The sequence below is a fragment of the Hippocampus bargibanti genome, linkage group LG07 (genome assembly GCF_051943395.1).
Source record: "Hippocampus bargibanti isolate YZ-2025 linkage group LG07, ASM5194339v1, whole genome shotgun sequence".
Classification (NCBI taxonomy): Eukaryota; Metazoa; Chordata; class Actinopteri; order Syngnathiformes; family Syngnathidae; genus Hippocampus; species Hippocampus bargibanti.
Window position 1 is genome coordinate 21,871,535 of NC_142740.1, and position 16,810 is coordinate 21,888,344.

At 42.0% G+C, this 16,810-nt stretch overlaps 1 protein-coding gene across 1 annotated transcript; it reads left to right on the forward strand.

The window, feature by feature from the left end:
- The first annotated feature begins 5,686 nt into the window (after positions 1-5,686).
- Positions 5,687-16,605, forward strand: hykk.2 (hydroxylysine kinase, tandem duplicate 2). The gene is made up of 5 exons (XM_089001602.1): positions 5,687-5,796; positions 9,678-9,985; positions 11,432-11,574; positions 13,711-13,891; positions 14,727-16,605. Exons 1-5 carry the CDS (start codon positions 5,753-5,755, stop codon positions 15,167-15,169), a joined length of 1,119 nt encoding a protein of 372 aa, XP_088857728.1. The 5' UTR covers positions 5,687-5,752; the 3' UTR covers positions 15,170-16,605.
- Positions 16,606-16,810: the final 205 nt, after the last annotated feature.

Here is a 16,810-nt window from a genome sequence, read left to right on the forward strand (position 1 = left end):
GAATAGAAAGAGTGTTTTTAGACCTAAAGGTTGTTAATTAACTCCATGAGTGATAGGTTTTCCACTCTACATTTGGCGATGTTCAATTTGTTTTGACACAAGGCTCATGATTTACACCCTAACATAGGTGCTTCTACAGTATTTGGATCTTACATAACCAAGACAACACTCAATGCACATGACATATTCACAGTAACAAATAATCTCAATCATGATTTATCAGGCAGCATTCTGCGTTCCAATAACTTTTCTTTTACTGACTTTTACATTTGTAAATGCTGTGTCTGAAACTCATGACAAAAAGTTAGCGGACACCAGGGCAGACAACTCTGAAAAGATGCCTGCCCGGCCATAAAGTTGCCTCCCCCATTTTTCATAACTTGAAACACAATAAGACGACTATTCGCAAAAAAAAAAAAAAAACATTGTTGCAAGGTAAGTATTGAGGATTTTTTTCATTAAGGATATACCCACCACAACTGCACCCTTGCTTAATTTATCGTAAATATCCCTTACAGATGACTTTGCTCGAGTTGTCATTTGTCCACACACTGTTCGGCATAACATTGCGTCGTCTGCTACAAGTCACGTGAACTCTTCTTTCCACGATGCTTTTAATAATGATACATTGATTTCTAAGCGCCTTTCAAAACTCTCAAGGACACTTTACAGTCACTGGATAATGTACATTTACGTTTTGTAGAGTCATACATTTTGTTGGGTTCTTTTGAATCTTTCTTCTGGGGCTGAGGTTTTGTGCATCTACTTTGGAAAATGATATGCAAATGCACGACCTTATAACGCTTGGGAAAGTGATTGGCTGCCGTGCCGAGTATGCAAATTGACAAACGAACCAGTTTGTTTTCTTCCTTCAGTGATCGGTATTTAGTGAAATTGTAACCCGGATCCTTTCACAAAACGGTTCATACAGCCAACAACCACACACGATATCACCATCGTACTAAAACGCGAAGACTTTCATTAATCAAAACCGAAAATGAAAGGCATAAGCTTACAAAACAATGATCGCACTCGCTGACAATTGTTGTGTCTACTTCACGTGATCATAACAAACGACGTCATGCTGGCATCTCGTATAACGCTCGGGAAAGTCTGGAAGCAGAAAGCAGGCTTCTAATTGGCTGCCGTGCCGAGTATGCAAATTGACAAACAAACCGAAATTCCGAAATTTCCAAAACAAACGAAGATTTTGAAATTGAAATAATTGTATATATATATATATATATATATATATATATATATATATATATATATATAGCAACAAGGAAAGCGGCTACGACCAAATACCTCCAGCGGGTGAGGCAAGTCCTCAGAAGCCAGCTCAATGGCAAGAACAAGACCCGGGCAATAAACAGCTATGCCCTGCCAGTGATCAGATACCCTGCAGGAATAATAAGGTGGCCAAAGGAAGAGATTCAGACCACGGATGTTAAGACCCGAAAACTCCTCACCATGCACGGAGGGTTCCTTCCCAAGTCCAGCACCCTGAGACTGTACACAAGCCGTAAGGAAGGAGGCCGGGGACTAGTGAGTGTGAGAGCCACTGTCCAGGATGAAACATCCAAGCTCCATGAATACATCAAAGAGAAGGCTCCAACGGATGATGTACTCAGAGAATGTCTCAGTCAATGGGGAACAGAGGATGAGGTGCTGGAAGAGGGACAATCATGGGAGGAAAAGCCCCTACACGGGATGTACCACCGAACCATAGCAGAAGTGGCTGATCTCAAGAAGTCCTATCAGTGGCTAGAGAGGGCTGGCCTAAAGGACAGCACAGAGGCACTCATCCTGGCTGCCCAAGAGCAGGCCCTGAACACCAGAGCCATAGAGGCAGGGATATACCACACCAGACAAGACCCAAGGTGTAGGTTGTGCAAAGAGGCACCTGAGACAATCCAACACGTAACTGCAGGGTGTAAGATGCTGGCAGGGAAAGCCTACATGGAGCGCCATAACCAGGTGGCTGGCATAGTCTACCGAAACATCTGTGCGGAGTATGGACTGGAAACCCCAAGGTCAAAATGGGAAACACCCCCCAAGGTGGTGGAGAATGACCGAGCAAAAATCCTGTGGGACTTCCAGATACAGACTGACAAGATGGTAATGGCCAACCAACCAGATATCGTGGTCATAGATAAAGGGGAAAGGAAAGCCGTTGTCGTGGATGTAGCGGTCCCGAGTGATGGGAGCATCAGAAAGAAGGAACACGAGAAAACACGAGGAGCTGGAGAGAGCCTGGAAGGTAAAGGTGACAGTCGTGCCTGTGGTGGTCGGAGCACTTGGGGCAGTGACCCCCAAACTCGACGAGTGGTTGCAACAGATCCCGGGAACAACATCGGATATCTCGGTCCAGAAAAGCGCAGTGCTGGGAACAGCACGGATACTGCGCAGAACCCTCAAGCTTCCTGGCCTCTGGTAGAGGACCCGAGCTGAAATGGGGACAGACACCACCCATGGTGGGTGAGACGAGGATTTTTTTTATATATATATATATATATATATATATATATATATATATATATATATATATTTTTTTTTTTTTTTCTTGGAAAAGTTGTCAGCCACCCAGGCGGAGACGTTCTGTATGTTGTACGCCAAACGTAAAAGTTGTGTCCCGGCAGACGTCATTACAGACACTGGTATATGTAAAATCCACTGTTGTGAGCAAGGGTAAGCAAAAGGTTTGTTAATTAATTTAAAACAGAAACATGTTTGTTAATTAATTTAAAACAGATTCTTATCTTACAGACAGTGTATTGTCGGTGTATACCTGACAATACCTGACATGTTTCGGCGTCTACTTCCGCCTTCGTGTCAAGTAGACAGGATGAACTTAATACTATGTTTGTTAATTTTTGAAACAGAAGTTGCAAGTCATATCCCTGGCAGCCATGCAACGTGATCTTTTAAGCTGGAAAATATTCATGCAAGCTGCGGCAATATTGATGATTCAATGACATCTGTTTCGCAGGTGCCACGTGAGGTGCATACTGCCGCGGTTATGAGGAAAAGAGGGCCACAACTGCAAATGTCACAACTTCAACACTAAACAGAAAGCAGATGGCTTACGACAATTTATTTTAGTGTGCCGGTCGATGTAGCCCTTTTCTTCCTGTTTCAAGCATTTTTTTTCTTTCATAAAACCCTGCAAGAATTTGTTTATTTTAGTATCTCAAGGCGTGTCCGGTTTCGTTATTTACTTTAGTTTAGTTTAGTTTAATTTAATTAAATTTTGTTTAGTTTAGTTCAGGTTTATTCAGCAATGAAATGTTGGCAAGAAGCCACAATTTATTCTGTTGTTTGTTTCTTTTGTCAACCAATGGAAGAACATTGGATTTCTCTTCATGTGTCTATATGTCCAGCAGACATTTAAACAGCTTCTTCCCCCAAGTTATTAACTCTCTAAACCAGGGGTGGCCAACCAGTCAGAGACTAAGAGCCGCATTTTTTACTATGTTACTGTAAAGAGCCACATCATAAACATGGACACACGTGAACACCCCATAGCCCCATCCCTCACACACGCAGACCTCTGCTCAGACAGATTTATTATAAATATCACATTTTAAATACAAAATCAACAAATATATCAGAAATTGACAACTAAAGTACTAAAACCACAAGAAAATGTCCAACAATGAACACTGTCTTACACACACAAACTCAGTTCAACCAATTCCACAAACAAAAATATAATAATAATCCTGTGACTGTAAAGTGACCTTGAGAGTTTAGAAAGGCGCTCAGAAATGAAATGTATTATTATTATTATTATTATTATTATTATTATTATTATTATTATTTTACAATATTGTGCATGTTGCTTAGTGGGACGTCTAGCATTCGTTGTCCTGAACAATCCTCATTAAATCTGGCTTGCATTCTGTTGAAGCAATTCTTTTACATGAGTGTCAGTCAGAACGGATTGATGCTTTGATTTCACATGTTTCAGAAGAAAACACAGACTCGTAGACGTACATTGACCCAAACATTGACAGTACTTTAAGCGCAGCCAGTTTCACATTGGGGTATTTTTCTATTGGCACACTTTTCCAGAACACAATGGTCCATTCCCTTAAAGCAGGTTTCAGTTGGTCTTCCTCACAAAAATCGATCATGTCCAACTCAGCCGCAGCTTCATCTGTGAAGCCATCATTATTTCTTTCACATCTATGCCACGGGTTGTCTTTTAATGGCACAATATCAAGGAGTTATTCTTTGATCACACAATCCTTTTGCACCGACCGTGCAAATATTGCCAACTGAGGCTTGTCTTGTATGTCACAACGTTCATCCAATGCGACACTAAAATACTCACACGCTTGAAGGTCAGAGTGCAGCTGTGATTCAATAGCGGTGCTAATGTCTGATATTCTGCGTTCAACAGTGTGGCGGGACAGTTGGACGTCTGCTACCATTTGTTTTAGTTTGTCGTTTTCAGGAGACAAGATTTCAACAGCGTCACTGAGGCATTTCTTAACAAGCTCCCCTTCGTTGTATGGCTTTTTAGCATGTGCAATGTTTCAAGCCTGCATGATGCAAGCGTTACGGTCTCTGGGTGCTTCGTAGAATTTCGGAAACAAATATATCTGCTTTTCGGTCTGAGTTTTCAAAGTGACCACCTTGTGCTTGCGAAGTTCAGTCCGTTTGAGAAATTCCTGGTCAATGTTCGCGTGGAGTGAGCTGAAGTGGCGCTGAAGATTTGACGCTTTGAAATGTGCTAATGACGCCTGACAGATAAGGCAGAATGGCTTGCCTTTACGCTCAACAAAAAATATAGTCTCCTACTCTGTTAAAAACGTCCCGTGTTCGTCTTCATATTTTCGTTTACCTGTGCATTTTTTTCCCTGCCGTTTTGAGAGCGAACGTGACACAAATTGTTTACGTCGTAAAAAATTCATGTCAAGTCAGACTGGTTGGCCACCCCTGGTTTACGATATAAATGATTGGTTTTCATCTCACGCACGTGCGTGTCACATGATCAGCTTGATACCATATTTCTTTTATAAGACTATAAGGTGCACTTAAAAGTCTTCACGGCTATCAGGTGCACTTAAAAGTCGTACATTTTCTCAAAAATGCGCAGTGCAATGGTTGTGAAATTATGGTACATTGGGGATGAATTTTTTATGCATGTCATGTGGACGCCCCTTAAGAGCCGCATGAAATCAGCCAAAGAGCCGCATGCGGCTTTCAAGCCGCGGGTTGGCCAGACCTGCTCTAAACAGTAACCCAAATAGAACTGTGTAGTGCTTTAAATGTTCTCCATTTTTTGATGATACTAGTGCAGCATGTTCTACCGGAGACAAATTCCTTGTGTGTTCTACATACATGGCAATAAAGATGATTCTGATTCTGATGCTGGCAGCTCACAGAGATGAGATATGACTGAATAATGCAAATACATTAACTATAACATAAAAAAACAAGTACAAACTAAAGACAATAGTCAACAACTGTGACGCACAAAGACACACGCAGACACGCGCACACATTTACACGCACTCACTCGCACGCACACACACACACACACACACACACACACATATCCACACACGCACGCACACACGCACACGCGCACACACGCGCGCGCGTGAACGCACACGCATAAACGTCCGCACACATGCACAAATAATGACTACAATTCTTTTATTTTGAAATGCCCCCCCGGATAAACTCATCCCGGTTTCAGTTTTAAAATTTCCTCTTACGTTTAGTAGTCAATTGAGAAATGCGAATCAAATACTTGGATGCCAGGACGCAACGCATTACGAGGTAATGTGTTATTAAACACCGTAGTCATGTTTTACTTGTGATGTTTGCCGTTACCTCTTCGTATACTTTCTGTTAGCAGAAGGGAAATTGTCTTTTGCATCGTTTTTTTATGAATGGAGCTGCAACCGAGAGTCGAAATTGCCCCGTGTCTCGCTTTTCTGGTGTGGTATGATTTGTTGTTGGTGTTTCAAATTAACCAAAGTAATCAGGTTAATGTTACACTAAAACTGCTTGCAACAACACGACAAACACGTTTCCAGTGCGAACAATTGTGTACTTTAAATGCTGAAGATATGAGGAACAAGATCGGGATTTGGGAGGTGTCTAACGCACAATAATCGTATAGGATTGGTTTTAAAAAGTAAGTTCTAAAAAAAGCCAAGCTCTCCCAACACCACCATCCTGACAACGATTAAAATGCAATCGCATAGTGGCCGTCATTGTCACATATTTTACTCCTAAAACGTCGATTCAATTAATTCTTCTTTTCCTTTCGGCTTTTCCCTTAAGGGGTCGCAACAGCGAATCGATGTCCTCCATCTATCCCGGTTTTGTGCATCCTCTTCCCTCACACCAGCTACCTTCATGTCCTCTTTGACCACATCCATAAATGTCCTCTTCGGTCTTCCTCTCGGTCTCCTGCCTGGCAGTTCAAGGCTCAGCATACTTTTCCCGATATAGTCGTTCTCTCTCGTCAGGACATGTCCAAACCATCTCAGTCTGGCCTCTCTGACTTTCTCTCCAACGCCAATATGAGTTGTCCCTCTAATGTACTCATTCCTGATCATATCCAACCTGGTCACTCCCAAAGAAAACCTCAACATCTTCAGCTCTGCTACCTCCAGCTCTTGTCTTTTCTTCAGTGGCACTGTCTCCAGTCCAAACAACATGGCTGGTCTGACTACTGTTTTATACAGTTTTCCTTTCATCCTAGCTGAAACCCTTCTATCGCACATCACACCTGACATTTTCCTCCAGCCGCTCCAGCCTGCCTGGACACGCTTCTTCACCTCTTTTCCACACTCTCCATTGCTCTGGACAATTGACCCCAAGTACTTAAAATCCTCCACCTTCTTTATCTCTTCTCCCTTTAGCATCACATATGCACTTGGATCCCTCTCATTCACACACATATATTCCGTCTTGCTGCGACTGATCTTCATTCCTCTCCTTTCCAGGGCATATCTCCACATCTCTAGTTTCTCCGCCACCTGTTCCCTGTTCTCGCTACAGATAACAATGTCATCTGCAAACATCAGGGTCCAAGGAGATTCTTGTCTAACATCGTCTGTCAGCCTGTCCATCACCATAGCAAACAAGAAGGGGCTCAGAGCTGACCCCTGGTGGAGTCCCACCTCCACCTTGAATTCCTCAGTCATACCGACAGCGCACCTCACAACTATCTTACAGTCATGATACATGTCTTGCACCGCTCTGACATACTTTTCTGTCACTCCAGACTTCCTCATGCAATGCCACAGCTCTTCTCTGGGCACCCTGTCATACGCTTTCTCCAGATCTACAAAGACACAATGCAATTCCTTCTGACCTTCTCTGTACTTCTCTATCAGCATTCTTAAAGCAAACACTGCATCTGTCGTACTCTTTTTTTTTTGGCATGAAACCATACTGCTGCTCACAAATGTTCACTTCTGCTCTTAGTCTTGCTTCAACTACTCTTTCCCAGAGTTTCATTGTATGGCTCATCAACTTTATTCCTCTGTAGTTAGTACAACTCTGCACATCTCCTTTGTTCTTAAAAATGGGCACAAGTACACTTTGTCTCCATTCTTCCGGCATCTGTTCACCATCTATGATCTTGTTGAATAACCCAGTCAGGAACACCACCGCCACTTCTCCAAGACACTTCCATACCTCGATTGGTAAATCATCAGGCCCGAGTGCCTTTCCCCCCTTCATCCTCTTCATCGCCGTCCTCACTTCATTCTTGCTAATGCTTGCTACGTCTTGGTCCACAACAGTCATGTCTTCTACTCTTTGTTCCTTCTCATTTTCCTCATTCATCAATTCTTCAAAGTACTCTTTCCATCTTGCCATCACACTACTGGTACCTGTTCATACATTGCCATCTCTATCCTTAATCACCCGAACCTGCTGCAGGTCCTTACCGTCTTTGTCTCTCTGTCTCGCCAGCCTGTAAAGATCAGTCTCACCTTCCTTGCTGTCTCGCCGAGCATACAAGTCATCATAGGCCTCTTGTTTGGCCTTTACCACATTTGCCAACTCCATGTCTCTTTCTATCTTCATCATGATAGAACAACTTAAACCCTGACCCTAAGCTTCTAGCCTTGCTCCCTTTCCACCTGGTCTCCTGGACACACAATATGTCTACCTTCCTTCTCTGCATCATGTCAACCAGCTCTCTACCTTTAACTGTCATTGTTCCTACATTCAAAGTTCCTACTCTTAGTTCTATACCCTTGGCATTCCATTTCACTCTTTTCCTCCGGGCACACCTCCCTCCTCTCCTTCTTCGACCAACAGTAGTCCATTTTCCACTGGCACCCTGAAGGTCAACAGTACCAATGGTGGCGGTTGTTAACCCGGGCCTCGACCGATCCGGTATGGGATTCATAGGTTTGATTCGCATATTTGTTTTGGCAATTTTTTTTACGTCGGATGCCCTTCCTGACACAACCTTCTTTATTTATCCGGGCTTGGGACCGGCACAATAAGACACCGGCTTGTGCCCCCTTGTGGCTACATTGTCGATTCAATTAATTATTGCAGGCAATTGTAACATAATAATAATAATAATAATAATAATAATAATAATTTACAAGCGCCTTTCAAATCACCCAAGGACACTTTAAAATTAAACGAACAAGAAACACCAGAACAATAAAACCATTAATAAAATGATAAATAATAATAATAGCGCTGATTAAAATAAACTCTGAATGTAATTTTAACCAGATGGGTTCATCAAGTTGGACTGGACTGAACAATTTAAATGCTGGAGGAGACCTCATAAAAAAATGCATGTTTATATTAGATGAGCCTTTATTCGTCTCACAGTGGAGTAATTTACATTTCACAGCAGCAAAAGTAAAATCCAGGAGCAGCCACCCTCGCTGCGCCATCTTGAAGTCCAAAACACACAAAAAAAAACCAACTAAATAATAAATAATGTGACACAACACAAAAGACACAGACAGTCATTCAAACTTAAGCACCCAGTTTGTTGTATGAAGCAGTTCTTGGTGAAAGAGGAAACGATCAAAGCGTCCTTTTCATCAGTGGATCAGGGACGTCAGGGTGAAATGTGCACGTCTGCTACAAGCTAAATGTTGAAAACAAACACGAAGCTGTAGCATCCATTGATGAAAAGAGATTGTCTCGCATCTCTTGTCCCACGTAAATCCGCTTCAATTCCAAGCTGCGAGAGTTCCACATACGCCTCGGCGCTCTACACTGACGCTCCTTTCTTCTCATCGCGGGCTACTCAAGCCATGCATCCATGCAGCCGCAGACTGGTATCTGACCCAATGCCATTTTAAATGTGGACAAATACACGTTTTTCGATGTACAGTATAAACACAACAACACTTGATTTAAAGCAAACATAAATAAATAACCATATTCTATTTGTTTTATAGAGTATGTGCAAGTATGTGATTTTTAAAATATTTATTTTCATTGCAACGGGCACTCTTTCATAAAAATGACCATTAAAGAAAGACACAAAAGGGATGAACAAGAAACCAACATTAGGTGTAAGAACTCATGTTGCCCATATTTACATTGAACATTGCTGTGGTTTTCTTTATGTATGATTGACTGGCAACTAGTCCAGGATGCATCCTACCTCTCGCCCAAATTTAGCTCTTGTCACTTGTGACCCGGTGTGTTGTGTACAGGAACATGTCAGCGAACAATGCCAAGCCCCACATCAGCCACTCTCAAGCAGCAGACATTGTAAAGAAATACTACAACCTGACTCCCTCTCAACTTCACTGTCTGCCCAGCTACGATGACCAGAACATCTCTATTGTGACTGTCGAAGGTGATAAGTATGTGCTGAAGATTATGAACTCAGTGCACACAAAGAACCCGACTCTGATCGAACTGCAGACACATGCAATGAACTTTCTGCACGAAAATGGACTTCCTACGCAAAGAACCCGGAAAACAACAACGGGACAAGTCATGTTTCTCGAAGGCATTGGTAGGATACACTATTAACTGACTGATAGAGAGATAGATAGACTGAAAGAAATTGTCTCATCTGAATTTAGAGGGGGTAGTCCGGTAATCGAGTGGTGAGCACGCCGGCTTCACAGTGCGGAGGTTGTGTGTTCGAACCCCGCTGCGGCCTCCCTGTGTGGGGCTTGCATGTTCTCCCCGGGCTTGCATGGGTTTTCTCCGGGTCCTCCGGTTTCCTCCCACATTCCAAAAACATGCATGGCAGGCTGATTACATGCTCCAAATTGTCCTTTGGTCTGACTGTGAGAGTGAATGCTTGTTTGTCTCGGTGTGCACTGCGATTGCCTGGCAACCAATTCAGGGTGTCCCAGGCCGAAAGCCCGAAGATGGCTGAGATAGGCTCTTGCTTCCCCCACCCAACCCCGCGACCCTAATGAGGATAAAACGGTCTGGAAAATGGGTCGATGGAGGAATTTAGAGGCATTTTTATGAAGAAGGTGTATGGTTCACAACATCCATTGATGAGCGCCTTCACTCTGGAGTTGGCAAAAGCATTATGATGATTTTCTACAGACCAAAAATTTGTGTCTATATCTGCTACTTGCACATACTCAGCGCACAAGAACTTCTATGCAGCGCACAAAATAAAATAAGTGACAAAAGAACACACAAAAACAACACCAAAACTACAAAAAAGTAAGGCTCGCGCGCAACGATCGCTCTAAGCTGTGAGCGTGCGCAATCGTGCACTACTTGCACAAAATAAAATAAAACAGAAACACATTACTTAGTATCTAATTTTAGAACTGATATAATCTACTTAATTGGACCATTTTTATATATATATATATATATATATATATAATATATATACACACACACATAGTACCATTTTACAATGTAACTCAATGGGTGACAGGTGTCCAGCCAATAATGCCGCACAGTTCACGTACGCTACGCAGCCAGTTGAAACAGAACCGCGCGAATGTGCCCTGCCCATACGCGCCGTTCATGTTTGTGGTCCTCAGTGTGCTCAATGAGCTTGTGTGTCTGCTCAGACACCTGAAAAATTAGAGGGAACATTGCTCGCGAGAGCACTTGCTGACGGCTGCCTACTCAGGCGCCATCTTGAACTTCTTTCTTTATGTATAATCCAAATTAGATATAGAGATAGTTGCTATAGATAAGTTTTGATCATTGCCGCTGCCAAATAAGGTCACTGAACACCATAACAAACACCTCGGGTTAGACAGTGTCGTTCTAAACCGCTGGCAACGACACAACGGATTAAACTGCACGTTAAAAGCTGCAGCAAATAGGCCATCTGGACCTGACTCCAAATGACTTGCAAATTACTTCCAAATGTCACGTTTATATCCATTTATTGTTTCTTAATATGCCTCAAACAATGTTGCCTGAAACACAAGACAAAAGCCAGACTAATTGTTTGATTGCTATATTTGTGCAGATTGCAGCTATGGTTCACAGAAGTACCTGGTACGTCTGTTGACTTATTTGCCAGGTGTCCCAATTTCCAAAGTCCCTTTTTCACCACAGCTACTTTATGAATTAGGCCGGACAGCAGCCAGAATGGACATCGTGCTCAATGAGGTGAACACCGTTCTATCGTCTATCATGTGATCTCACTTGGTTAGTTTCAATAGTTGTAATTGTACCCAACTAAAGGCTGTTCTTGATTGTTTACTTGTAATTAGAGCATTTAAACCTGTACTGTCAACTTCTGACAAACATTTTGATAGATACAAGGATGGATGTTTTGCTTTGTTTTCAAACGTGTCAACTGCAATGCTATCAAAACTTTGCAGTCCATTTAATGGTGTACCTGCTCTTACCTTAGGGTTGCACATGTTGCGTCACACCACACCTGCAAAACACCTTCCAAGGTATTTGTTATTTCACAATAAGATCAGTAAAAGCCACTTTCCTCGCTATTCCAATGAAGTTGGTGTGTTGCTTTAAGTGAATGAGAGAAGCCACTTTCATTGGACGGCAAACAAGTTGTTTGCTTTATTCATTCATGTTAAGTTTCAGAACTCATAAATCAGGAGATGTTCGTACTTGTGACTCTGTGGTGCATGTTAAAATAATGTGAGCGTTACAAAATTGTAAATTAGAAGTAAATAAAACATAAAAATGCTTTCATTGTTTATTTATACATTCAAATAGTATGTCTGTGTAAGTCCTCAGTCGTACAGGAGTGGTCTATCGATGAGAAGGTTTCTTCAGCCGTCATCTATACTTTTTTGAAGGTGTCAGACGTTTCGCCTCCTATCCAAGAGGCTTCGTCAGCGAACCAAAGTCTTACTGGTCGTATCGGCCCTATTTATATATCCCTAATGTCCAGACATGGCGGCGCCGGACACAGCTATAATAGGTCCCTACCCTCATGTTGGGAGGAGCAGACGACCACTCCCTGTGGCCCCACTGATTGTTCCTACATTCCTGACTAACGACTGGCCTATTTGCCCCACTCCCACCGGTATCACCTCATCAGCATTACGAATGTTGCCTAAGCAGGCTATTGTATCAACGATCCAAATTGAACCTCACCCCACCAGACCGGTTTAATGAAGGGTTTAGTTGTTTTATGCGAATCGCTTCTAAATCCTTCATTAAACCGGTCTGGTGGGGTGAGGTCCAATTTGGATCGTATAATTTTAAGCACCTTTAAAAGCTCCCAAGGACACTTTACAGTCACAGACAAGCATAGGTACTGGAATAAATAAAATACAATCACAAATAGAATACAATAAATAAAATACAATTATAAATAGAAACAAGAGAGAGAGCTACACAGAAAAAGCAATTTTAAATAGGTGGGTTTTGAGATGGGACTTGAAGGTGGGAAGAGAATCGATGTTACAAATGTTGGGAGGAAGTGAGTTCCAGAGTTTGGAGGCAGAGCAGCTGAAGGCTCTGTCACCCATCGTGCTGAGACGGGCAGCGGAGGTAGGGGGGGGGGGGGGGGGGGGGGGGGGGGGGTGCAAACAGAGGTGGGGGGAGGAAGAGGATCTGAGGGAGCGAGAGGGAATAGAAATTTGAAGATAGTCAGATAGGTTTGGGGGGGGGGGGAGGTTATGGATAGCTTTAAATGTAAAAAAGAAGAATTTTAAAGTGGATTCTATATTTCACCGGGAGCCAGTGGTGCTCTTGGAGGACGGCGGTGATGTGGTGAAAGGATGAGTTTCTGGTGATGATCCGGGCTGAATAATTCTGGAGTATTGTGGAGTCTCCCGACCAAATCGTGAGGCTTACCATCTATGTCTATTTCTCACAATGTGAATAAGTGAGATTTATTTATATAGCACCTTTCACAGGTACAACCACAAAGTGCTTCACACTGTGTGAAATTGCAGTGGAGATTAGAATCGAACCCTTAAGGTATAAAAATGCACTCTGAGTACCAAGGATAATTTCCCTCACTAACATGCCGGTGTTTCTTGTTATAGAAAAGGGCCTTGCCATTTAAAACTTTCAGCGACTGCGGTAACTCCAGTGGACAAGCTTATCATGTGACACGGTATCATTATAGGTGCATGGAAAGGGTTAGGTATAAATTAACAGTGCGCAAAACGGTTGTCAATAAGTGTTCAAAGTGCTTTTATGAACAGGATTAAATATGCATGGAAGGAAACTTTTACAATACTGCCTAGGCTTTCTTGATAGTTTTGGCCATCATATTTTGTATTTCCAAACAACTTATTTCTATTTTTATTTCCCCCACAGATGGAACATCCTGAACTTAGTGTGCTGCAGAGAGAAGGATTTATATGGAGTTTGTCAAATATTCCTCTTTTGGAGAACTACATGAAAGTGTTGGAGACAAAACCTTTCCTGAAGGTTGTCATGTCCGTCCTCCATCAGTACAAGAATGATGTAGCCCCCAAATCTTCCAATTTTCGTACTTGTAAGTGTTGTTCTATCTAGTGAACGATTAGCAAATACTTGACACAACCTTGAATAGATAAATAGTGACATTGTTTTCTATGGTTATTAACCCTTTCATGCACCAATAATGATTGGAGTCCGCTAAAAGGTTAACTCATTCACTGCCAGACGTGCAAAAATGTGCCCAATCCAGTGCCAGGGTTTTTGTCATTGTCACTTCAATTCCCGGACACACAGAAAATATATTGAGTTTTAGGACTACATAAACATTCAATACAGCGTTAGAAACCTTAGATTCTCGTCTTTCATCAGAAAAAGTTAATTCCTACATTATATGGGTCTGGAGTTATATGAGCTTGAAATGAGGGTGACTGTTCAAAATACAATGCAATACAATTCATACATATTCGTTTATATAACGCTTTAACAGAAGCTGAAGCTGGAACAAAGCAGTAACATGGAAAAAAGGGAAATGCTGCCCCTTATAGAAAAGAAAACACATTGTCATCGGCCATGGCCAGCCCTTTATTGGAACCCAAGCATGAAAAAACAAAACCCCCAAAAAATCGTGAATGGCGCTCTGCATCATATTTTCGATTGGATTGGATTGGATTTGCATTTATTAGTCTAGCAGTGGATAAATTTACATTTCACAGGAGCAAAGTGATGAAAGGAATGAAAGTAGAAAAACAAAATACATGAGCTGCTGGAAAGGCGCAGTCTTGAAGTCAAAAGAACAAAAAAAACCTAAATAGCAAATAATATGACAACACAACACAAATATTTTTAATTCCCGAATAAATTTGTGAATGGCAATGAATGACTTTATATGTGTTTTTTTTTTCTTTCCTCAGGCCTCCTGCATGGAGACTTCAATAATCTCAATGTTCTGGTGCAAGGTGATGAAAGTTACGGCTACAAGATTTCTGGGATCATCGACTTTGGGGACATGAACTTTGGTTGTTATGTGTACGAGCTCGCCATCACCATCACATACATGATGCTGGAACACCCCAACCCCATTGAAGTGGGTGGACATATCCTAGCCGGCTGGGAAAGTGTTTTCCCCCTCAATGCGATGGAAAGAGACTGTCTCTATTGGTTGGTGCTGTCACGCCTGTGCCAGTCATTGGTGATTGCTCATTATTCGGTGACTTTGCAACCTGAAAATGAAGAGTATCTAATGCTTTCATCCAAGAAAGGCATTCCAATTTTACACAATCTTTTTGAGATGGGAAAGGAGGAAGTGGAGAAAATGTGGTTCCAAAGTGCTGCTCGGTTCAATAACAGAATGTAAGCAAGGCAAAATATTCTTGCTTTATAGACAAGTGGATGTCTGATCTGATTGTTTATTTTATCTATGGTGGAAGAAAGGTGGAGAAGCGTGTCCAGGCAGTGAGAAAAATGTCAGGTGTTATGTGTGATTGAAGGGTTGCAGGTAGGATGAAAGGAAAAGTGTATAAAATAGTGGTGGACTAGAGACAGTGCCACTGAAGAAAAGACAAGAAGCATAGCTGAAGATGTTGAGGTTTTCTTTGAGAGTGACCAGGTTGGATAGGATCAGGAATGAGTACATTAGAGGGAAAACTCATATTAGAGGCTTTGGAGAGGCCAGACTGAGATGGTTTCAATATGTCCAGAGGAGAGAGAACGACTATATCGGGAGAAGGATGCTGAATCTTGAACTGCCAGGCAGGAGACCGAGAGGAAAACCGAAGAGGAGGTTTATGGATGTGGTCAAAGAGGACATGAAGGTAGCTGGTGTGAGAGAAGAGGATGCACAAAACCGGGTTAGACGGAGGACACTGATTCGCTGTGGCGACCCCTGAAGGGAAAAGCCGAAAGGAAAAGAAGAAGATCTGGTTGAAGAAAATGAGACAGCAAAGCTTATATATGGTTTAGAGCAGCCATGGGCCACAAACGGCCCGTTCGGTTTTTTAATCCGGCCCGCCGAATTTGTCCCAATTATAGTAAAAACAGTGTCTGATAGTCTGAAAAAGTTAGCATACAAGTCAGACTGCTCTGAAAAGTTGTCTGACCGGCGATGAAGAAAGACGAGAAATCAAAAAAAAAAAAAAAACATTGTCGCAAAGTATATAGTCTTTTCTTAAATTAAGGCTGTACCTACCACAAACGCTACGTTGCTTAATTTGCGGTAAATAGTTGTGGCTGAAGGTTTAATTGCTGTTGTTTTTTGCCGTCATGGTTCACAATGCGTTGGTTGCATTGCGTTGTCTTCTACGGGCCACTGAGCGCCTTTCATAACTCTCAAGTACTCTTTACAGTAACGGTTTAATGTAAATTTACCTTTTATAGCGACACAAATTTTGTTAGCTTCTTTTGAATCTTTCTTCTGGGGCTAAGGTTTTGTGCATCTACTTTGGAAAATGATATGCAAACGCACGACTTTGCTTCGGACTTTCCCAAGCGTTCTTGGGAAAGTCCGAAGCAGGAAGCAAGCTTCTGATTGGCTACTGTGCCGACTATGCAAATTTTAACTGTAGGTAGCCTATGTTTTTGTGCTTGGCAACGATACACGTGTGCTGTTTGCGCATGAAGGCGAGCGAGGGCGTCTGTGGCAAGTTTATCGAGTGCGCGGTCAGGACAATCCATCCATGATTTTGCGGAGTTTAACACAAGTAGATATTTTTGAGCTGGAGTATTTCGTTGTGAAATAATATGTATTGAATTTTGAATGTGATTCCTTTTTTCAATAAATGTTGATGTCTTTAACTTTCGACTTTCGATTGAAACTTATTAAAAACAGACGCAATCTTGATAAATCACAGTGCGTATGTTATTTTAATCTATTTACATTTACTCCTCCCAGTATCTGCACAATAGTATGTAAATGCCATATCCTGCATATTCCTTGAGACAAATTTATGAACTGATAAGGGCTTTTTTCACATTTGAAAGACTGTTAATAAATCAATCA